We start from the raw sequence: 25384 nt of genomic DNA, 5'->3' as shown, positions 1-25384 counted from the left end.
ACGCTTGCGGGGGGGGGGGAGCGGCGGCCCCGGGTACGCGGCTAAGGGGGGGCCCCGGCCCCGGGCGCGTGGCTATGGGGGGGCCCCAGGCATGCGGCTATGGGGGGGTGCCCCCGGGCGTGCAAGTGTCCCCACCCCTTGGTGCCCTGCGGGCGAACGGCCACACCCCCTGGCGCCCGACAACCTCAAAAGGTTGGGGACCACTGGTCTAGATGCTCTTTGTTAACAGAAGCTTTGTCAACAGTATCTGTGGACAAAGCCTCTGTTGACAAAAGCCTGTAGTCTAGACGTACCCCTGAGGGTCCCATCAACCTAGGAAAAAAAATGGATAATAATAGTAAAACTCAAGTTTCTAATATTGGTAGTTTTGTAGTATGAGGTAGTTGGTCTTACATTTCTATTTTGAGTTAAAGATGATTAGTACTTCTTAAATAAAAAATTGTTAAGTCAATCATGGTAAACCAAGCCAGGCCTATGCATCTGAAGATGTGACAATATTGTGGCTGGGGGCAATGCCGGATAACAAAGTTTTCTGGCTAACAGAGTGTCGGATAACAAAGGTTTCACTGTACCTGGTTTGTGTCTAGTCATTATCACCTTTGTCAGTGTCATTGCTTCTGTTAAATTCAATATTCTGATAATACCCTATATGCCATTTATTTAACAAAATTATCCCAAATTAGCTAAATAAAAGAAAAAACAAGGAAATTTCAAACCCAAAAAACTTTGCTTAAAAATATTAAAATTGATCAACATTTTCCAAATTTCAATTTTTAATGGAAGTTTAGGACCATTTTTTGTAAATGACTTTTTTTCTTGCACCTTTACAGGGGTTAGACTAGATGACCCTTGATATCTCTTCTAACACTGTTGTTCCATGATTCTAACCTCTTTGTAAAAAACAAACAAATCCACGTTTTGACCAGCCCCAACATATATATTAGTAGGAGATTTTCCCAACATTGCTCAGGTCCTTACCTCAATTAATTTTTGTTTTTTGGAAAATAAAATGAAAATGTACATGCTGTATTTAAATTATAGCTTTAGAGTGGGACTAGGATTTGCAGGCTGTCCAGAGGAGAGAGGACTATACCAGCCCTCTCTCACCACAGCAGCTTGGGGACAAGTGAAAAGTGCTTCTCCATGGCTGCGGCAGCTCCAGCGGGCCCAGCTTGGGGAGGGATACTCGTTTCCCAGCTAGGGCAGGTCCAGGCTTGTCTGCCCCTGCATTCCCCAACTAGCATGAGGAATGCAGCAAACTGCACTTTCCCTTGCTCCCTGACAAAAGAGAACAGCCAGTGATATTCCCATATGAAGGGAGGCTTCTTCCCCCCCAAAGGACATCTGGGAGAGTGGGAGGCTTGGGACTAGGGTGTTCCATGGGGTGGCACTCCCAGATAGCCTTTATCAGAAGCCTTGTGATTCTGTCTCTTTTCTGTATGGTTTTTATGAGACGCCATCCCATTCTAGGCACATCCCATTATCCTAGCACAACCAAACCCTTACTTTGTTTAAAGTTATGATAAGAGGAAACTCTATACCAAATCTGATGATCCTAGCTCTTAAACTATGTCTAGACTGCCCCCTCTTGTGCAAAAAAATATGCAAATGATGCAAAGCATGGAATTAGGCTCCATTTTTGCACAAGAGGCTTTTGCGCAAAAACCCCTCTTGTGCAAGAACCATTCCTCCTGAAAAAAGGAGGAAAAATGGCTCTTGCGCAAAAGCCTCCTGCACAAAAATGGAGCCTCACTAATTATGCAAATGAGGTGTGGCGATATTCTACACTTCACCTCATTTGCATTTTTTTTGCGCAAGAGGGGGCAATCTAGACATAGTCCTACTGTTTAAGGACTTCTTGAACAGACAGACCCTCTCAAATATATAGTAGATTCTTCAGTTGTTGATAAAGCAAAATACATACCTATTTAGGGTTACCGTATCTGACCTTCCAAAAAAGAGGACACTCCTGAGAAGGAGTGTATCTGTATCTACCAACTCACATTGTATTAATGTATTGTATATTATTATATATATTATAATATTAATTATATAATATATACATATTATCAGGGCTCGACAAACCGCAGTGAAAACCACTCGCCAGCCCCGCACTGCGCATGTGCGAACGCTGGTGAATGGGGCAACTGGCTGAAATCTACTCGCCACAGGCAAGTAGATAAGCTGATGTGTCAAGCCCTGAATATTATATATATGTTATATAACACATTAATACAAAGTGAGTTGATAGATACTGATACAGATACATTCTCTCTCAGAAGTGTCCTCTTTTTTGAAAGTTCAAGTATGGAAACTCTACATCTATGGCACTAAGAAATAATAAGTGCTAGATTTCATTTGTGGTGCTATTAAAATTAGGATGGGTAAAAACTTACATTGTGATTGTTTTAGAAATACTGCAACACAGAGCTGGTCCATTCCCACCCTTCAGTTCTACGAGTTTATGTCAGCTTTATTTGATTTTGTCTGTCTTATTTCATTGGGAGGCAGCATGAGCTAGTAGATAAAACATGGTATAGGGGAATCAGGAGTACCTAAATTATAATCTAAACTCTGTTACTGTTTCGCTGCATGGCCTTTGCCAAACCTTTTTAATTGTTTGTTTCCCTACCTGCAAAACAGGGATGTTAATACTTACATCACGGAGGTTTTGTGAGAATCAAACTGGTAGTATATGGATAATACTGTGAAGATTAAAAATGTCATTGTATAAATATTAAATATTGCTCATTATTCATTTGGAGGGGGTGGGGAGAATTAAATTCCTCATAGTTTCCATGAGGGCAGGGGACTGGACTCAATGACCTCTCGAGGTCCCTTCCAGTCCTAGTATTCTATGATTCTATGATAGTTTGTGTGACAGAACTGGTGCCTAGAGATATTTCTTCTGGTGTTATTATGGAAATTACCTGTATACTTTTGCATGTAGGAATTCTAGAATAGGTAATTGATTGGAAGGAGGAAAATAATTGCTGGGATGAACCATATGTGAACCAGAGAAAGCTACATTCCAACTTCAGCAGAGCTCTAAAGAGAAAGAATTTGAGATGAAAGCACCCAGAGAAGACCTGGTGTGGTGTGTTACTTTCTTCCAGGTGCTGCTAGCAGCAACAAGGTTCAGCTCAAGGATTGTGTGGGTCCTCTTAAGATTAACAAGCATTATCACTTCAAGTCCCCTCTCAGAAATTGGGGGAAACTAGCTATCTTTACTAGGCACTCTTAACAGGCAATAATTCCCCACTTCCAAACACGAGGAAATGTTTTACTGTATTGGAAAGAAGGAAACATAGCATTCATGTGGCAAAACACAGTTTATATATAAACTGAAACACCCCTCCTCTTTCCCCTCAAGATCTTTGGCAGTACTCCTTTAAATCCATTCTACACTCACCAGCATAAATGCCTCATACAAATGTCTCCTAAATATGTCATGGCCCTCCACCCTTCTCTGACTCTTACACCCCACTCACAGTTGGGTGTCAGTAGTGAAGCCAGGCAGACTTTTCTCCAGGCCGTAGAAGTATTTGCCTGATTCAGACTTTAGACTCCACCACTTAATGCAGCCTTTTAATGGTTGAGGATAGAAGACCATTCCATAAAGTTCACTCGTCTCCATTATTGCTCTCTATAGCTTCAACAAAGAACAACCTCAGGACTCTCTCTTCTGTATCCTGTCTTCTATTATAGGATATTTGAGCAGAGTTTTTGCCATGATGGATACATTCCCTACCACAAATTGGAATCCACTGTTCTCTCTTCTTCTGGTCACTCCCATTATGCCAGAAATACATAGTTCATGTACACTTTCAGTGAGTCCTCAAAGTATAGAGAGGATTTCTCTCTGTAATTGTATTTTTGCTGGTTCACCAACAGTTGGTAGTAGAGAGCTCCTTCCTTAGAGAACTTTCTGTCTAGTAGTGTATTTTATAAAGCAGCTCTGTTCACGAACAGATGGTGGCAGGGATCTCCATCCCCACCCTCTACAGCTTTAGCCCACAGGGTTTAAAGATATGATGCTGCCCTGAGTAACCCTGGGCTATTGAAAAGACTCATCTTTCTGTAGGAGTAGGAAAATTGCTTTGGAGTTTCTCTTTTTTTAATCTTGATCATGTAATGTTAAATCTTTGTGTTTTCTTGTTCTTTTGCACATACCAGTACAAACAAAACTCTTATTGCTTGATATTACCTGATAAGAAGGCTAAAGTAGAAAATAGCAGTCTTGTATTAACCATAGTTGTGGCCAAGACCAGCGGAAGCACTTTTGCTGATAGTCCAACCCCAGACATGCACTCCAAGGACAGAAGGAAGGGCATTGTCACTGGAATTTGCTTTCTCTACAAGACCATCAGAGATATACTTAACTTTCAGAGAACAGTACAAGTTCACCTTTTATGCTAAGACTTTGCTGCATGGATCTAAAGCCAAGTAGTGTTTTCGTCTCCTTGCTCTTCTGATTTCTGGTGGAAAAGTGATTAGTTCAAGTTTTGTTTCTTGGAGAGGATATATATTTAAATCCCTGCCACACAGAATGGCATTGCCATATGCTACTAAACAGCTGCCATTTTTCACCCCCCGAGATAAAAATGTCAGTGCTGAAGTGATCCCTGGTGTGTATTAGTTTGCATTGGGCTGTGCAGTCCTTTGAAATGGAAGTTGTTGAATAAGTGAAGATATTATCACAATGAACTATCAGGTGTATTTTAAGAGACTACATTTCTGACTTTTTAAAAAATTTAACGCAGTCAGGATTAGCACCTGAAGCATTTCTAACGGCACAGATTCAAGTTAAACAAGTAGCAATCCTCACACTGCCCTCTCAGGTGAAACAGGACTTCATTTTTAGAGGAAGGGTGTAGTTAGAGGAATGACAAAACACTGCCACCAATAGGACAACGAAAAAGCCCAGGTAGCAGCAAAGGGCAGGGACCATGGAGCGAGAAGTTAGGGAGCTACTAGCCCAGCTGGAGGCGAGATGGGCTGTTTTTGGAGGGGCATGGGAAAGTAGTGACAGAGCAACAGGGGTGGGGCTCCAGATGGGGGTGAGGAAAGGAAACCCCCCACAACCTCACTAGGGAGAAACAGGAGCTCGCAGCTGCCTGCTCCTGCAGTAGCCCTCGGGGCGTTCCATCCTCGTCTCCCCTCCACTTCCTCCTCCTATCCCCCCCCCCCAGTCCGCCTGTATCCCTGCATTCCCTGCTGCAGCAACGGCTCCCCCCGCCGTCCCCCTCCCTAAATCCCATCAGTAGCAGCAGCTCCCAGGCTCGGCGCCGCTCTCTGCAGCTGAGCTCAGCGGCTGCTCCGTCCGCTAGGGCTGGAGAGGCCGCCATGTTGGATCCTGAGAGCCCAGCAGCGGCCGCCGCCGCCTCCTGTGGGTGTGAGTGAGAGGGAGAGCCGGGCCGGTGACTGCAGGGCGTGCGGAGGAGCAGGAGCCGGCGGAGAGGAAAGCGGGGCGCAGGCGGTAAGCCCCGCCTGCCCCGCGCCGGAGGAGGATGCCCGTAGCCCGGTGGGGCGAAGCAGGGGCAGCAGCATCTCCCCATCCCCTGGACTGAAAACAGCAGCAGCAGCACTTATTAGCACCTGGGGGCCTTACGTGGCCAGTGTCTTCTGAGCTGGTGCATCGGGAAAGGGGGGACGCCCCGGCCCCCCGCTCGCCAGGGCCGACATCAGGCAGGAGGACACGCGCAGACATGGGAAGGATTTGACAGGGTTATTCGCCTGCCCCCACCATTCCCGGGTGGTGCTGGTATTTAGGGGGCTGCTTAGCCCCCCATTCCACACTCAGCAGAGAAGAAGGTGGAGGAGGGATGAAGCCTTTTATTTTTGGGGATCACTGAAAAGCCTTAAAAGGAGACTCCGGGAAGAGGAGGAGGAGGAGAAGGAGACAGGAAAAGCCTTCCTCAGGCAGGAGTTGGCTGAGCCCGGAGGAGGGGCTGCTTCAAGCGACTTGTGTCCCCCACCCTTCTGAAGAAATTGCCACTGATGCATTTACCGAGTGGTACTGGAAGAGGAGGTGGAGGTGGTGGGTATTTTGCAGCCCTATCCCCCCCCTCCTCTGTGCATTTAATTTTCTTCTTCATTTTATATATTTTTCCTTTTGCTGCTCCTTCCTGGGAAGTGGATTGCTGATGCGAACTGAATGGGATTTTACACTTTAATGATGCAGTGGGATTCTTTTCAGGATTATGTTGCATGATTTGAATTTTGAATGAAGGAGAAGACCTTTTTAAATATATAAATATACTTCTTGCTCTATATATGATAAAATTGGTGTCAATCTTGATTGAATTTCATTTTAATTATTATTATTTAAATGTCAAGAGTGACTATATATTTTTCTTTCTTTTAAAAGCATTAAGATATTTTTAGGATAACTCTCTTCTTTCAAATTGTGTATATACTGTATATGTGTGCGTGAAATTGACTTAGAGTCAGTTTTCAGACTAGGAACACTGAGGTGGATTGTAAATTCAGTACCGCCTTTATTGCATTGAATTTGTTTAAAAACCATATGTTTTTCTTTTTTTAACAATCCATTTAAAAGTTAGATTTTTTTTTAAAAGTAATAATAATTATAAAAGAAACCACAATACAAACTGAAACAACCATGTCTGGAGAGGTGCGTTTGAGGCAGTTGGAACAGTTTATTTTGGATGGGCCAACTCGGACTAATGGACAGTGCTTCAGTGTGGAAACCTTGCTGGATATACTCATCTGCCTTTACGATGAATGTAATAATTCCCCCCTGAGGAGAGAGAAGAATATTCTTGAGTATCTAGAATGGGGTAAGTCTGAACATATTTATTTTGTTTGCATCCTTACATATTCCCATGTGCCTTGTGTGTCTCTGTCATATACATGTATGTCTGGGGTTTGTTTTATAGTCCATGTTTTATTCAAGAGTTTTATGATGTCTGTTTTACAGTTGTAATCATATTTATTGCAATACTTTCACATCAGTTATCATAGGTGAATGTTTCACTAAAAATGAGAAGTTGTCTTTTGACACCAACAAATTCTGGCATGTGTGGGGTTATTTAGTTTATTTTAGTCTACTTAATGTAATTATTTGCATTTGAAGCTTTTTAGGATGATGCTGGGCAGCTCTGTGGATTGGAAAAAAGACAAGTGCAGAGTTCTGTAACTTCTCTGGGCAATCAAATTTATGGCCTATTAAACTAAAAAGCATTGATGGGGGGGGGGGGGGAGCGGAAGCCAATCTTTGTCATCTGTACATAAGGTCATTGTTGATCTGAATATATAATGCTTGGTTTCTGGTAGGGAAAATAAAGTTGGAAAGCAGAGTAAAATTGACTTTTTTTTCTTGCTATTTTCAGATTTAGCACAATAATAGACTGCTTAGAAATGTTAATGAAATAGATTAATGATGATAATTAGTGGTTGAACTATCCTGAATTCAGGAGAGGGCAGGTTGTCCTGCTTTTTTCTTTTTCTAAATATAGATGTAATACAGAAGATACAGTCTCACATAAGAATCCTGGTGAGAACAGTTATTGCATGTGACCTTCAAGCTTCAAAGTCATGCTGTACTTTTAAGTGATATTTCACAAAATGTACATGAACAGACTGCTGTATTTAAGACCACTTTTCCAACCTTCATAGTTACCACTGGATACCTTAAACAAATAGTTGGAATCTTCACAATAAAGTCCCCTGAAGGATGTGTTATCAGAATATACTAAGCAGTTCTATAATGTTTGCTAATTTTATTTGTGGTTTTTCCTATATTCATACTGAAATTTAAAGAATATCTGACTCAATTTAAATTCGTGAACTCTTCATAATCATATTGGTCTTGTGCTTTCATGAACCTGAATAACAGAATATAACACATTTTGAAAAGATAATTTTAAAAAAAGAACTGGTACCCTAAAATTGGTACTGTGACAGTTTTGCCATATTTTCTGACAGGAATTTTTTTGTTTTGTTTTTAAATTTAGTGGCTACAAAGATGTCTTACATTGGAGAATTTATTACACTAAATAAGGGTTCATTTGGTTCAGCAAGTTGATATCCTGTAAATAGGCTCAACATACCAATGGGAGCAGAATAATGGGAATTTTTAGAACTTTCTACATTGATTGTTTGTGCTTACATCATGCAGAGAGAGTCACTTGACAACTGACTCTGATAGTAACTGCAGATTTTTACATTCAGTTTGGGGATGTACTTGTGAGGGAACTACTAGATTACTTTTAATAGTGCAAAGACAAATCAATTGCTATTTTGGAAAGACTGTAATAAACACTGGTGTGCTTGTATCTGTAACTTTTCTGCTTTATCACCCTTTTCTCTTCCTCTTGCAAGAGCTCCACTTTGGAGAGCAAAGTCTCTCTTCACTTTATTTATAGGCATAGGTCTGCTATAGCACTTGCCATTCTGATTTTTAACTTGAAAATTTCAGATGGATTTGTCAAAGATTGCTGCAGCTTTTTACTCTTAACCAATGTCCTCTGATACTGAAGCACAAGAAATGTGACTTATAGAATGTGACCCTTCATCTGCAAACCCATACTGATGTGAATAGTCCTTTCTCAAGCAAGTATTCCTACTGGTTACTCCCAGGAGTAAGGGCTTGCAAGGTTGGGTTGTTATTGAGATATCTTGTGTTATCTAGGTATTGGAGTGTATAATGTTACCTGGTTCTTTTACACTCACATATAATGCTCCCTCATCCATTTTCTAAATTGATAAGTGTCTGAGTGTGACTACCTTCTAGTAATGTCAGAGGCATCATTGGGGTAGTAATCCAAGCAGGAGCTCTGTTAGTGACACATGCAAGTCACTTCACATCTCTGTCTCAGCTTCCCCATTTTGTGGATGGGGAATATAATATCTACTTTTCTCCTGGGAAGTTGAGAGAGCTGCTGTTTGTAAATCGCTAATAGTTTCTCAGATGAAAAATGTTACACAGATACAAAGCCTTTGAATCTTTTTTTTTTTCCATCCATGGATGTTCACTTATCATGGCTGTGGCCAAGTTTCCCATGTCATACAGTTTTACAGCCACCACTCCTGGCTCTCGGTGTTCTATGCTGTTGTTTAGCTCTAATTTACCCATAAATGTCTTCTAAGAGCCCAGTAAGCAAAGGAAGTGTCAATAATGCTGCTAGACCATATTGACCTCCCATGGTCTAGCAAATTCTCTGGTTCAGCACCAGTCAGGTCCTGAGGGGGCTAGACTAGAGAGGCTCAACCTGTAAAATTGATAAGGGGCCTGATTCTGCTTCCATTGGAAGTCCACAAAGTGCTATTTGGTCCAGGAATCCATCAGCAAAAAAATATTTTGCAAGATCAGGACCTAAGGTCCTGTGAGGAGTTGTCCCATCAAAATTAGTGGAACTACTCATGCATATAAAGTTAAGTGCATTGCATAACAGAATTAAGGTCTTGTATGTTTTTAGCCTGTTATTGAACACAAGTGATGACCTTAAAAAGTAAAAAGCCTCCCCCAAGTTGTACCATCATGTTTGAAGGTTTCAGTAATGTCTTGCAAATTTTATTTAAAAAATCCTAGTATATTAACTAGGATGGGGATGATGGGTGGAATAATCCGTACACTTGCAGTTTTTATGAACTCCTATAATTTAAAAGCTTGTAAATAGATTTGATTTTTTTTTTAGGGTGGGAAGAAGAGTTGAGGTTTTTTTGGTTTAAAAAAAAAATCTTTAGAAATGAATCTTTTGTATGTTAAATTTCTTTCCAGCTTGAATATTTATAGTGAACTTGTAAACTCTTGGAAAAGTTTTAGGCTAGGGTTTAGAATGGAAAAGTTGACATCTTACCAGAAGCAGTATTACTATGGCTATATTTAGTTAAGAATGTTGATGTTCTTTTATTTAGTTAGTCACTGGATCTTTTAGATCAGTTCTTTGAAATATGTTAACTGTTCATATGCTTCACTTTATAAGTAATGAATGAAGTATTGATGGATATCTTTTTCAGCTTTCATTTTGGATTATTATGGTGAATTTGATTATTATGGTGAATTAGTTGGGAAAGAAAAACTAATTTGAGTGTAACTAGCCCATTTTTTATGTTTAACTTAACTTTCAATCTTTTACATCATAGTAAGTCATTATAAAAACCTGAAGTATCAGGTTAATTTTATTTTTTTTAGAATAATTTTTATTTGTGTTTTAAATCCTTGTTTAGACTAAGGATGTTAAGAGGTTGGTAATTTGGCTTATCGAGTAGATGATACAGTTTGTATTGACTACACGATTAGTCAATAAGGGAAAGTGCTCTGTCCCAGCTCATGCTGGGTCCAGGAACTTCCCTCGCTGTGGCTCTGCAGTTTAAATGTAGTAAGAAACAGCCTGGCTCTTACTGCATTTAAAATGAAGAGCCACAGTGGGAGTAGTTCCTGGATCTGGCACAAACCGGGACTGAGCTTACTCAGTTCTAGCTCACGCTGGGTCCAGCAGCCCCTGTCCCCTGGGGCTGGCTGCAAACAAAGGCTGCTCCGGGATGTGACACAACCTCCCCTCAGCATGGAGAGGGGGCAGGCGGCGCCACGGAGATAGTGTTGGGGGAAACTGGTGTTTAAGCTGATTCCTCCAGCACCGACTCCTGCTTGCCTTCCTCCCCTCCCCCTGCTGCCTCTGATACAGTCAGCAAGAGGGGAATGCGAGTAATCACGTAGTCGACTGGACAATGCTGTAAGCTTAGGGTTATTGGTCAGTCGACTACTCAACTAGGCACTTATATCCCTAGTTTAGACTTAAACAAAAGTATGTTTGTATTCATATTGTATCAATTATGTGACATAATATATGGCTTGATTTATATATTCGTTTGTTTCTGTGAGCTAATAAAGACATTACACAACTCCTTGATGGAAACAGCATGAATGAGTTCGGAGTGTTAATCAACATGAATCTTAGAAATAAATGCTATAGCCAAACTTGGTCACACTCCATCTACTGTGTGTGAAAACCAATTTTAGGTTTGATGGTCAGTTGTATTTCTGGTTCAGAATAGAGAGATTCTCTACTGGATCCTGCCAACAGGAGAGACTGAGAATGCCAGGCATGTTGTATTTTTTCTTCTACAACAGCATGGGATGTCATTGATGCTTAAAAGTTTAGTGGTGGAGAGTAATGGGAATGCAGGCCAGGATGCAGGGGATTAGAAGAAAAATTGTAGTAAATAGGAGATGTACATATCTTTTTAAAAGGTCAGGTTTATAAATGTGCTTGCTCTTTTTTAAATACTTTCTTATTTTGAGGTTCATTTGGAATAGTTTCTTAAGAAAAATCTAGAGTCTCGCATGCTTGGGACACTTCATCTGTAATTTGTATTGAAAGTCATTTTATATTTCTCATACCATTTTTTTTTCTTTTTCTGATAAGTAAGGAAAGTTAACCTTACCTTATTTCTAGTGGTGGTTTGTTTCTTGTGTGTGTTTGCATGGCGTTGTTGATGGCAATCCAGTTTTTGGAATGTAACTGTTGCCGTTGAGACTGGAAGAAGGATGTGCATCATTTATAGTTTTTAGTTCTGTAAAGTTAACAGTTCTGTAAATAAATGGTTTGATACAGTTTTAAAGATTTACATTTCAGAACCGTTTAAGATAAATGTATATGCAAATATAAAATAATGTATGGGTTTTGTTTTTTGTTTTTTAAATAAAAACCAATTTTCTTTGTCAGATCGGTTTGTAGGTCATGACAAAAATAGCAGGTGTTTTCAGGTACAGTTTAGTCATATTTGTGTGTATATGCAAAACTGATACTTCAGACAAAAAAATTCGCATCACCAAATAAACAAAGGTCGTAGACAGCCCTCATTTCTCTAACTAGCTGAGAATTTTAGTTAGGTCTTCTGTTGCTAGGAGGTCATTGTTTTTCTAACATAATTGGTTAGAATTTCCCAATATAATTTCCCATGTACAAGGTATCTTTCCCAATATAATTGGTAGTATACAAGGTATTGCAAATTTTAAAATTATACTTTTAAAAATAAACACCTTTCTCTCAAGAATTGTCCTGGGGTATGTATGTTGTTTTTAATTGTTTATTCACTTAGGATCCAGTCATTACTCTTATTGACATTAATACAAATGTTATTAGCTTCATTGAGAGCAGGATAGATGCCTTACTTGCTAAAGCTCCTGTTCAGCAGGTAGTTAAACAGGTGAGGTGCTTTGACTGGAGATGGTGGGGGGCTCGGTTTGGGGGCCTTCTGTGTGGAGCCCTTTTAGGATAAGAGCCTAATTTACAAATGTCTGGAGCAAAATGGGTCTCCTCCCTCATCATTCATATGAATGATCAAGGTTCAGTTGTATTTGTTACAGCTTTGGAATTGCAAATGTCTCTTCTATTGCAAAATAGAGGTTTCAGTCTTGCAGTTGTCTTTTATCTAAGTAATTTAACTTCTTTACCAAATTATTAAAAAAAAAAAGATATGAATGAATTTCATATGCACCAAAGTGAGAACAATAATAGCAGTTTGAGCCATCTAATATACATAAGGCCCTACAAAATTCAGTGTCCATTTTGGTCAACTTCATGGTCATTGGATTTTTAAAATAGTAAATTAAATTTTTCAGCTGTTTGTAATTGTAGGGATATTGACCCAAAAATGAGTTGTGCGGAGGTTGCAGGGGTATTGTATGGGATTGTGGTACTACTACCATTAGTTCTTTGCTGCTGGTGGCGGCAGAACTACCTTCATATCTGTAGAGTGGTGGATGCTGGCTGGGAGCCCAGCTCTGTAGGTAGAGCTGCTGCTAGCAACAGCATAGAAGTAAGAATGGTACGGTGTGGTATTGCTATCTTCATTTCTGTGCTGTTGCCTGCAGAGCTGGAGCCTCAGTCATCAGCTACCACTTTCTGGTCATCCAGCTGTGAAGGCAGCAATGCAGAAGTAAGGGTAGTATGGTATGGTATTGCCATCCTTATTTCTGTGCTGCTGCTGGTAAGGTACTGCCTTCAGAGCTGGACACCTGACCAACAGCCTCCATTCTCTGGCTACCCAGCTCTGAAGGTAGTGTAGAAGTATGTGTGACAATACTGTGACCCCTACCTTTCCCAAAATAAACTTATAACCCTCCTGCAAAGTCCTTTTGGGTAAATTCACCAATTTGATAAATACTCATCTCCTCCATGAAATCTGTGTAGTACATAGTAAAAGCACACAAGACCAAATTTCATGGGGAATCCAGATTTTATGATCTGTGACATTCATTTTCATGGCCCTAATTATAGACCATCTAAGTTTCTCAACATGTTTCTGATGGTGTACCTTAGTTCTGACCTCTAGCACACCTTTTTCTGTCTTGAGTATAGATTACCAATTATGGTAATTTACCCAGTGTTACTTGGGTCCTTACCTCAACTTTTTGTTTTTCTTCATTGAAATCATTGCTCTGAGGTGGAGCAGGAGATGGAGGGGGCTATTGCAGTACAGCCCCAAGTGTCTCTCCATTGCAGTACAGCTGGAGGAGTGGTGCAAGTCCCCTGGATGTGGCAGGTACAGGTTCGTCTGCCTCCTGCACTCCCCAGCCAGAGTGAGGAATGCAGAAAACTGCATTTTGTCCTCCCTCCCTGATGAAGGGAAACAGCCAGCAATGTTCTAGTAGGATTTGTGGGGCAGGAGTGGTTCGGCCTCTTGTCCTCCCTAAAGGGCATCTGGGGTTTAGGAGGCTTGGGGCAGTCCTGTATGGAGTGGGAGCACACCCCCAGCCAGCCACTTTCACCTGCTTGGTGATTCTCTCTTTTCTGTATGGTTTTATAAGAAGCAATCAGATTCCAGTCACATCCTGTTTTCTTGACATAACCAAACCCTTACCTTGGTCTAAGTTATAAGAGGAAGCTGCATGCTGAATTTGGTGGTCCTAGCTCTTACTGTTTAGGATGAGTTCTTGAACAGACAGACATACAGACAAACTCTCTCAAATATATAGCAGTCAAGGCAATAATTTCTGTGTAGTCAACTGAACTATAAGACTACCAAACTAATTTTACTTATCTTAGTTTAGGCTTTTAAATTAATCTGCCAGAGACTAATGTATTAACCCACTGAGCTGCCAGCCAGTTTCTTAAATACACAAACTCAAGATATCACAATACTTTAATTTCTAGATTATTGTATTCATTTAAGTATCCTTCAGCATTTATGAGCAAGTAATCTGTATTTGCAGCTATTCACAGGCTGCATGGTAGGCTCTCTTTGGAGCTGTTGTGTACTGGGAGAGTGTAGATTGTTATGTTTTCAAAGGAGTACAGCTCTGTTTGATGAATGAGCATTTAACATATCTTTAGGAATTCTTTTATTCCATATGGAAATTCTTAGCATGCTTTGGCTTAACAGAAATTAAAGGAAAAATATAATCTGAGATATTACTAGCTGTCATAATCCTTATGACATGATTAATATACTAATCAGGATAAAACATTTTTCAGGCTGAAGTGTTAATCTGTTATTTTATTTGTGGTATAATTATGATTTATTTTTAAATATGCTGCTTGGATTGTTTAAGGATTTCTGAACAAATTTGTAACTTCTATGTGAGGTAGGTGCAATTTAATTTACAATGCAGTGTATATATATCAAAATTAATTTTTCCCCTTACACTACTTCAGATATAAATTATACTACATCTTTTATATCCTATTGTACATAAATAATTCACAAAAATGTAGTGCTAGAAGGTGAGTGGGATTATTTGGCTCAACAAATTATATACTTTGGTCTATATTTTTCAGCAGTGAGAGGCCCCACCTTTTTCCTGTTTGTTGGTACAGTCTGCTCTTGTATATTGGGCCCCTTGTAATTTCTGCAGCTGCAAATATGAGTAATTTCACTTCTAACCTTTTGATTCTCACCGATGATTCGGTAATGATAGGTGCAATTGCTCAGATTTGCTACTGCTATTCAGTTGGAAGAAAAAAAATCCAGGTACAAAATGGATGGAAGCCCTTCTGCTGCAAATTACCCCTCTTTGTGTTGTCTGATCTATTGATTTAGAATCCCCGAGTAATACCTAGAAATTTAGTAGGCTTGTGATCTAAGATCAGGCCCAGCATCATCAGAATTACTGCTTTGAAAACCCTGTGAGGTGCAGTGTGACACCACCATTTAGGGAAGACCTTCTGTAACTGTAAAATTTTTATTAAAATGATTAGTCCAGTAAGTAAACTAATCCAGACAAGTAAAGCGGTATAATACAATACTGTACTCACGGCATTTTTGGGAAGTGTTCTAGAAGCTGAGACAAATCTTAGTCTGACTCTGGTATGCAGCTGAAAAATTTCCAATAGCCAAACCTCAGATCAGCCTGTTTGTATAATAGGGGTGGGAACCTTTTTTGGGTTGGGGACTGCTGACCCACAGAAAAATCACTTGGGGGCCGCATACAAGTGAGAAACAAAACAAAACAAAACAAAACAAATCCTCATTGACATGGCCCCTGAGCGAGAAGGAGAAAGATACTTCCCTGTATTCCTCTTGTACCAGAGCCTAGGGAGGCCCATAGCAAAATGCGGTTGGGGGGCCAGCATATGCTCCCAAAGATGGGGGGAAGCCCCGAGCCTTGGAGGCTGGATCCAAGCAAGCCGGGGGCTGTATCCAGCCCCCAGGCCTGAGGTTCCCCACCTGTGGTATAGACCTTGATGGTCTCAAGCATAAGTATGCATAACCCACCTCTCCTTTACCAAATTTAAACTTCCTCACTCTCATAGTGTTATCATGTAGGTTGGTATATTAAGGAAGGTAAACTCATTAATATTAGTTGTATTACTGTGGTTAACTTGTGATTTTTTTTTTCTAATGTTCCCTCCAAAAATATTTTAAAACTGTTACATGTTGCCTTCTTGCAACACTTGTGACTGTTACAAAACAAAAAGCAAAGTTTTATGCCATCTTGTAATTCAAGATTACTGTTAGTTGCTCAGTATGTTGGCATAAGAAAGCAAACTATTCAGGCCTTATGCTAATTACTTAAGCTATTCTTATAGGTTAAGGTATATAGGTCTTTTGTGTTCTGCTGTCAGTTCCTTACCTTTTGTCCTAATGATGACAGCTATAATTATTGCATGCTTGTTTTTTAGAGAATTGTTGTACATTAATATTTATATTAAGGAGAGTCCTTTTCATAGTATTAGCCAATATTTTAACATCCTGAATTATATTTAAAAACCAGGAGTAATCTGTTTTGCCATAACTATGACCAAACTGTGTAGAAAACATCCAGAAATAATTAGTTGTCATTGACAAGCAGTAAAATGTAGATAGTGAATGAACTGTTTCAGTGTTGGATAGAGTAGACATTTGAGAATGTCAGTTAGAAATCTTATAAGTTACTAGAAGACTTAACTGGTGTTCCCCCGGGCCTAGAAGGTAGAGGGGCTATGCAGGTGGCCTAGTGGTGTAAGGGGGGCTGTGGCTCCTGTGGCAGGGGGCCAGGGGTGTGCTGCTTGGCCCCAATAGTGCTCTGGAAGTAGGGGAGAAGTGGCGGGGCTCCCTAACCCTCAGTCTGGGACTGGGGCTGAAAGCTGGATGGTAGGGGTTTGGGACGGAGCTCCACTTACCTGGGTTGATGGCTGGCAAAACGGCAAGTTACATCCCTAGCTGGCCACTCACTTGGTGATGTGGTTGCCCCTAGTGGTCTCTCTGCGGTAAAACTGTCTCACACGCTTGTTGCCCCCCAGTGGTGACTGAATATAGCATCCCCCTGCTTAGCTCCTGCCCTTTCCATGTTATGGAAAACAATCATATTCTGGGCACATTCCATTTTCTTGGCACAAGCAAACTCTGACCTTGCTTTAAGGTAGGGTAAAAGGAAACTGCATACCAAATTTGATGCTCCTAGCTCTTACTGTTCAGGAGGAGTTCTTGAACAAACAGACTCACCGACAGACACACAAATGTCTTAAAATATATATATTCTGAAGATTGTAATGTTAGAACACTGCCTTGGTTTTATCTTTGGAGAAAAAAATTTTGAGTAATCATTTATTTACATTGATGTACACATATTTCCTTTTTCTGGCCGAGCATTTAGAATACTTTTGTTCCTCCCTGGTCCAAGTTACTTCTACACACTTATTTTCTTACCAAACTAATTAGGATTTTAATGCTACTGATGTGGACAAAGATGTATAAAACTGCAGCTGATTTAAGTCAGTCACATGCAATCTTTTGCTAACGGCAGGATTTTAATTTCAGATAGTTTAAACAAGATATTAGGATTAAGTGCAAGGAAAAACCTCTATTCAGACAGGTCAGTTAACTTTATTCTTGGAGGACTGTCCCTATGGGTGCTCCACTGTAAGAGTCTTGGTGCTTCTGCGCTTATTATTGGAAAATTTTTACATCAGTATTTGCCCTGAGTACTGGCTTGCAACAAAGCGAACGTGCCAATGCGCATGCGCCATCAGCAGCCCCTCATTTCCTTCTCAGCTGCTCCCAGCTTGGTCAGAACCCAGCAGTGCTTCACGATGAGTTCTTAGATAGTGTTTGTTGCTCATTAGTTAGTATTGTATTCTTAGAGTTGTTTGGGTTCTTTCCCCCTTTAAATGTTTTTTTTTTAAGTTTTTTCTCTTGTTAGTCATATAGTTAGGATTAGAGTAGTGATGCCATGCTCCCCAGTTTTTAAGTGGTTCCTGATGTGCAGAATGTCTGTTCCTATCTCTGATGGGCATGCCCAATGCATTTGTTGTTGTCGTCTGTCACCAATGTAAAAAGCTCTCATTTAGATTGTTGGAAGTGAGGGAGTTACAGCTGAAACTCCTTACTATGGAGAAGACGGAGAGACAAGCGTCAGAACTGGTATCTCAAGCCTTTCCACTCTGTACCTCGCTGACAGCAGCCTCCAACCAGGGCTCATTGGCACCCAGGAATCCTTCCTTCAAGAAAATGGCTAAGAGGAAACACACCTCACCACTTGCAGATAGAGACCATCAAAGAGGCTATCCCATCAGCAGAAGCCTTCCTCCAAGGTACAGGCTTTGGGGATCTGCAGGCACCGGGGCCGTCCAGTATGGACAAACGCCGAGGGGCAGTGCCCTCTAAAGATGCATGCCCTGTGTTTTAGGCACCCAAGCTGTAGATGACCACTCCTGTGCTGTCGGTACCCAAGCTGTCGTATCACCACAGCAAAGGTCTAACTGGAACCACTATTACAGACTCCAGTGAAGAAGGCTCTGACATCTCATACTAAAGTATCCCTGGTATCGACCACGTCAAAGGCATGGGATGACTTGGTGCTGCGATGAATCCAGTCGTCCACACTGCAGGCACCGGTCTTTCCTCCACCAAGGTTGCTCACCACTCATCAGGAGCTGATGAGTTCCCTCCTATTCAATCATGGCAGGGATGGGATTCCTGGGGCCCCATGAGAGCTCAAGCACCAGCACGACTGACAGTGGTAGCAAGACCTCAGTCAGTGGTTCCTAAACCATCTGTATCCACCAGGTCTGACACTACACAAAGGGAGACGGAGGATCTGGAGAACACACACAGGAGCCTAACCTCCATCACACATCTCCTCTTCCTCCCCCAGACAAATCCGTAGTGCCCGACAGCAGGCGATGACTTCAGGTCCTTTCATGACCTGTGCAAGAGGGTGGCTGACTCCCTTGACTTTTCCTTAGTCGAGGTTCCGAAGGTAAAACACAAATGTAACTGATATTTTGCAGGTGTTAGCATCATCAACAATAGTTTTACCAGTCATCAAAACAATAGTTTTACCTGAAAACATTTTGTGGCAAACACCAGCTTCCATTTCCCCAACCTCGGAAAGGTTGCACAGGAAGTACTATGTTCCTGCCAAAGGGGCTGAATTTTTGTTCACCCACCTGGCACCAAATTCTCTGGTGGTGGACGCAGCCCATACCAGAGGCAAACAGACCCAATATAAATCCACTCCTTATGGCATGGACTGGAAGAGACTGGACATTCTGGGTAGGATATCATTCTCCTCAGCATCCGTCTGGATCAGGATAGCAAATTATTCAGCATTCCTAGCAAAATATACTTACTATCACTTGGAAAAAATGAAGATGTTTATTGAACACTTCCCAGAGGACCACAAGGCTTCCTTCAAGCCCAATATAGAGGAAGGGATCCTCATAGCAAAAATAGTTCTGCAGGTGTCGCTGGAAGCAGCAGACACTGCATCAAGGTCACTCGTGACATTTGTGATCATGTGTTGGGCATCTTAGCTGCACCTCTCTGGATTCCTTAGGGAGTTGCAGAACACAGTTGAGGACCTACCCTTCGATGGACAAAGCTTCTTTTCTGCCATGAAAGACACTTCTCTGCCTTCGCTTAAGGACTCACAAGCCATGCTTAAGAGACCATAGGTATGTATGTCCCTCAATCCAAAAATAAACTGAACTGCTTTTCCATGCTGCAAGGCAGGGCATCATCATCATACTCTGCCCAGAGGATTTATGACCGCAGACAGTGGCAGCAGCAGCAACAGAAGAGTAGGCAACCTCAAGAACAGCTTACCACGTCTCAGTTCTCCAGTGGTAGGCAGACATTTTGAACATCTGATGGTCAAGGGTTTGACATTGTTTCCACCAGCCAATCAGTACCAGTTCTGCCTTCAACCATTCTACCATGCATGGCCAGGATTACAACAGACAGGTGGGCCTTGAAAGTAATAGCAAAAGGCCTCCTGATTCCTTTCCTTACCTTTCCACCAACCCAGCCCCTTTCCCTGTCCCTCTTCAGGGACCCTTTTCACGAGACTCTGCTCCAACAAGAGAGTCACAAACTTCTGGAGATGAGGGCAATAGAGCTTGTACCAGCACATCAGAAGGAGAAGGGGTTCTACTCCAGATACTTTCTCACCCCAAAAAAATCAGCAGGCTGGAGACCCATCCTGGACTTATGCAGGCTGAACAAGTATGTAAAAAGGCAATGATTCACTGTGGTAACCCTCACAAAGATAATTCCAGCCCTCAAAAATGGAATCTGGATGTCGTCCCTCGACCTACAGGATGCATACTTTCACATAGCAATTTGCCCTTTGCACAGAAAATTGCTCAGGTTTGCACTAAAGGATTGACACTATCAGTATTGATTCCTGCTCTTTTTGGCCTATCTTCAGCATCCATGGTGTTCTCTAAGATCCTCACTGTGGCAGTGGCCCATATCAGGAATAGTGGCTTCTATTGAACAAAAGGCCGCAGACTCTACCACAGAGACAATTCAACTATTCAGCACTCTTGGCCTACAGATAAACATGCAAGTCACACATTACTCCATCTCAGGAGCTAGACGTCATAGGCGCAACAAAATTTTGTGTATAAGCACAGGCACGGCTACCAACACACAGGTTCCACTTATTTGCTGCATTAGCAAACACAGTTATGGACAGCCCTACAATATTGGCCAGACAGTGCCTACAACTATTCGGTCATATGTCTGCGAAGACATGTGTGGTCCCTCACACCAGGCTACACATGCAGTGCCTGCAGTCATGGCCTCACGTGCTTTTAGTCACTCAGGCATTCTTTGCACAAACTTCTGAGTCCAACAAACATAGTCAAGGAATCCCTCAGATGGTGGTTGCAGGCCAGCAATCTCTGCTGTGGAGTCCCTTTTCAACAAATGCCACCATCCATACACATAACTACAGACGCTTCTTTAGAGGTCTGGGGTGCACACATCAGCAGCTATAGCACCCAGGGAAGATGGACATCTCCGAAATCAGGCTTGCACATCAACATCCTAGAACTCTGTGCAGTAAGAAGAGCATGTGAGTACTTTCTTCCCCTAATTCAGAGCAAACCAGTGAGAATACTCAGACAATACTGCTTGCATGTTTTACATAAATCAGTAAGGCAGGGTCAGGTCATATCATCTCTGCAAAGAGGCCACAGAACTGTAGGACTGGTGCATTCACCCTCAAGTTACCATGTCAGACACATATCTCCCAGGCAAGCAAAATGTGACCGCAGATTAATTAAGCCAAATATTTAATCAGAAATACAAGTGGGAGATGCATACCATCTTCCAGAAATGGGGCTTTGCAAAAATAGATCTATTTGCCACATTCTGCAACATGAAGTGCCCCAGGTATTGCTCCAGAGCAGGACTGGGTAAGTTCCGTGGGTGATGCAATGATGATCAGTTGGTCTCACAGTCTACTATATACCTTCCTGCCCCTCCCTTCCTCAGCAAAGTCACTCAAAAAATAAAACAGGACAGGGCTAGGGTCATTATGGTAGCACCTGCATGACCCAGGCAGACCTGATTCCCTTACCTGTCTCACCTGTCACCTGCTCCTCTGATTCCTCTTCCACAGTAGGTGGACATACTGTTTCAGGACCAGGGTTGTGTTCTTCATCCCAATGTCCACAATCTCCATCTCAAAGCTTGGCTCCTCCAAGGGTGATACACAGGACATCACCTGTTCCGAAGAAGTTCGTACTCGAATCATGAATGGTCACAAAGAAAGTACGAGAGAGACCTATTTGCAGAAATGGCACCATTTCTTTAAGTGGCCCCCCCACAGAGCACTTCAACATCATTCAACACAGCTGATGACTGGTCTTGGAGTATCTTCTTTCCTCAAATAAACAAAATCTTTCAAATTCATCAATAAAGGTCCACTTAGTGGCTATCTCTAGTAAGCATGATAATGTGGACTGTCACACTGTTTTTTCATACCCAACCACTAAAAAATTCTTAGAAGGTCTCAACAATATTTTTCCCCCAATGAAGGCTATAGTCCCATCTTGGGATGTTAAGTACAAGGTTGAGATCCCACCTTAACCTGCTCTCTGTTTGAACCGATGGCAACATACTTATTGTTGTAACTTTCCACTGCCCCTTTAAAATGGGTGGAGGTGGCATTTTCCAAGGGGAAACTACTGCACAGCTGATCTTGGCCTCCCTGTGGCAGTGGAACCTGGGGTCAGCTGGGGACTCCCCAGCTGATTCTGGGTTCTGGGGAGATGTTGTGGGGAGCCTGGGGTCAGCTGGGGAGTCCTCAGCTGATCCCAGGCTCCAGGGCTGCTCCTTTAAAATGCTGCCTCTGACCCTCATCATCTAAGTCCCGCGCTGACCCCGGGCTCTATGGCGTAGAAATGCACAAGAGCCCCTATTGGGGCTCTTGTGCATTTCAAAGAAGGCACCTGCACGCAGCCTGGAGTCAGCGGGACTTCCCGCTGGCCCTGGGCTGTATGTGGAGTTCTGCATTCCTCCTTTGAAATGTACAAGATCCCCTGCTGGGGCTCTTGTACATTTCAAAGGAGGAATGAGGAAATGCCTATTGACTAGTTGATGTAAATTCTGTTAACTAGTCAGGTAACTGCATTTTAACATCCTTAGTGGTTACATGACTATTCAACTACTATCTAACATCTCTAAGGTCAACTCCTTCTGAACATGTCCAAAATTGAGCTCTTAATCTTCTTCCCTCTTTTCTAATTACTCAGTCACCATGGACAGCAGCACTTTCCTCCTTGTCACCCAGACTTGTAACCTGGTCAGCATCTTTGACTTGGCACTTTCCGTGGACCCACACACCCAGGCCATGTCTAAATCTTCTTGCAAAGTGAAGGCAATTGTAAGGAGAAGTACATGGCATTTGTGGCAAGAGACACTGAATTACTCTTTTGGATCAAAAACATTAGCTCTCTGTATTCAGTGTAGAATTAAATTATGATTCATAGCTCACCTTATGTTTATACAAATACATAAATATTGCAGATCCCATGAAAATGATATAATAATGTCAGTATTTAGATATGATATATAGGGATCTTTAAAAATAGCTAATTAAAGATAAGAATTTTGGAGTGTACTCATGTCAGGGAAGACGTGCTCAATTTTTGTAAAAGTTCAGGGAAAAAATATGCCAATAATAAGAAATAGATGGTGTCTCTTGCTGTATAGTGGACAAGAACAATTAGTTTTCTAGCATGTAGGAGAGGTGTCTCCTTTTCTGTACTCGTTATTTCAGGCTAAACATTGACTTTTTCAGTTTGCTTAGGCTGATTTAGAACATTGCCATTTCTGAATCTGTGAATGCTTCTCTCATTATTAGTTAGCTGGTATTTCACTAAATATGCTACTAACAATACTAGGTTTTTATATGGACCTGTGCACTCCTACTTAGTATTCTCAGTTTTTGAGTCCCATAACCCACTGAACAAGCCTCCCTCTCTCTTGTGCTGATCTCCAATAAATTTGCTGCTATATTGCTCCATCAGTTCTCTTTTGACTTCAGATTTTGCTATTTTCATTTTTTTAATGTTTCCAGAGGTATTTGAAAAGAAACTTCTGCTGATTAACTCATCATCTGAAGTCTTGTTTCTTGACAGGTCTAGATGCGTCTGTTGAGCTTCCTTCTCAATACTAGAGCTTAAAACTACTTCACAATCCCATATTTAGTATTGGAGAAATATAGCTGCTTCATAATGTCTATATTTCCCTAAAGAATTCAGAAAACTGAAAACTGATTGAAGTGTCGTCAGAGCGTATTAAAATCAAAACTGGTTTCAGGATATATAGGTGTGACCATCATCATCCAAATTTCAAGGTTTTTAAAGACCCGAGAGAAATGGAAAGTTAAAACCTATTAAAACAATCAGCTTTGTAATGAGAGAGGTGGCTGAACATTTTTGTGATCTGGATTGCACGGTGGTTACAGAAAATGTTAGCACTTTGGGATAACCACCATCCCATGATACTTGCAACTCTTCCTCATTATGGCTCTTTCCCCATTTACTATACTCTTTCTTCTGTAGTGAAATGCTCTGTTTAAATATTTTGCCAAGTCACATTCATGGGACCAAGTGGAACAAATAGCACTAGCAAGCTAAATTAAGAATACCAATTTCTACGTGGGTTTAGTTGTGTTTTCTGTCATTCCGAGAATTATGCCAGGCTACATACAGTTTGTCGCAACTTTTGCCATGTCCATTTTATGACTGATCAATAAGGTAACAATCAGTGAGCGTTTTCAGAGTCTCACAGGAATAGCTGGACCCTCTGTTCCGTAAATGGTATACTTTGTACGTATGCATAGAATTCCAAAGAAGGCTTATTTCATGTCAATTTCTTGAAAATAAGTATCTGTGTATTCATGTGTTCTATAGTCCTCAGGCAGTTGCCTAAAATAGTTCTTGAACACACCCAGAAAATTTGAATTTTAGCATTTCAGATTGGAAACTGCCATAAGGCAGGTGTGCAGAGATAAGACTTTTTTCAGTCTGTTTGCCTTCAATATAGCTTATTGAAAGACATTAATTCTTGCCTTAACAGACTTGGAGCAGCTGTGTTATTTCCCTCAGTCTGTGAAAAGCACTTGACAAAACTATGCCATTCTGTTTTGGGATCATTTGAAAGAGAGCCTTTTATAATCTCAGCAGTATCTGACACAAGCCATTTTTGTTATTCTTGTCATGATTTAATCTGTTAGAGGGAAGTTATGCAAACAGCTTTCTTATACAAATAGTGGGAAGTTTATGGAGAAATGTAATATTCTAGTTACACTTTTTATTGTCATTTTAGGCATCCTGTTTAGATTTTTTTCTTTACTGTTGATTTACTTTTTTCATGCCTAGAAAACCACCTTTAGCTAGAGAAATAGTAGGTCTGTGTTAAACTTCAGTGGCATCTACTAAAGTAATTTATTAACTCTTTAATAAGGGGGAAATGTCCAAACTGTGTTTAAAAATTATCTACTAGGGTTTTAATTTTTTTTGGTATATTACCTGCTTTTTTGAATTAAAACTGTCTCTAAAATTGTGGAATGATAGAAATCTTTCCAGGAATGAAAATTCAGATGTTAGGTATACATTTAAAAAATCAGTCCCTTATATGAAATCATGGATATCAAGAAACAACTGTGTGTGGTACATGTTATGAAGCTGACATTTTTGTTTGTGTTGCAATAATTTTATGTGCAGTTTGACAACATAAGTAGACTTGTGTTTGTGTGTGGATTGTGCACTGCTTTAGGCAATCATTATAGAGCTTTTCTTGTAAAATGGCTAATAAAATAACTAATAAATATCTCCTTTTGCAAGTGTAGTTGAAATGCTTGTTTAAACACCTGGGAGCATTGGTTCTGAAACAAGTTGGGGGGAGGGTGGGAGTAAATAACATTGTTGTGCATAAAACTTTAAGTACTTTTTCCAGTAAGTTCTGAAAAGAGATATGTTTTTTTGGTTGGTGGCCATTATAATTCTGATAACTTGGCAATGAAGAAAAATTTTGCTTCCTTTGGTGTTGAATCCTCTAATTACAGTCAAAAGTATTATTAATAATGATGATGGTTTATATTAGCTGTATACACTTGTGATGTTTTAGGTTGGGGGAGGGGTTGGAAGCTGGGTACCAGCTGCTCTCTGTGGCGTCATCTCTTGCTTCCCCC

At 41.1% G+C, this 25384-nt stretch overlaps 1 protein-coding gene across 6 annotated transcripts in view; it reads left to right on the top strand.

Moving 5' to 3' along the window:
• Positions 1-5230: 5230 nt before the first annotated feature.
• Positions 5231-25384, top strand: part of CDC42BPA (CDC42 binding protein kinase alpha) — a 333045-nt gene continuing 312891 nt past the window's right edge. For 4 of the 6 annotated variants that reach the window (XM_075925322.2, XM_075925320.2, XM_014570973.3 and 1 more), the window contains exon 1: positions 5231-6803. In XM_075925322.2, the coding sequence (XP_075781437.2) occupies positions 6626-6803 (178 nt within the window). In that variant the 5' untranslated portion in view covers positions 5231-6625. The remainder of the gene's footprint in view (positions 6804-25384) is intronic. The other 2 variants (XM_014570971.3, XM_006118059.4) reach the window with 2 other exon arrangements.

This window comes from Pelodiscus sinensis, chromosome 3 (assembly GCF_052426305.1).
Source record: "Pelodiscus sinensis isolate ZL-2025 chromosome 3, ASM5242630v1, whole genome shotgun sequence".
Lineage (NCBI taxonomy): Eukaryota > Metazoa > Chordata > Testudines > Trionychidae > Pelodiscus > Pelodiscus sinensis.
Note: the sequence above shows the minus strand (reverse complement) of the source record. Positions and strands in the feature narration are given on the sequence as shown.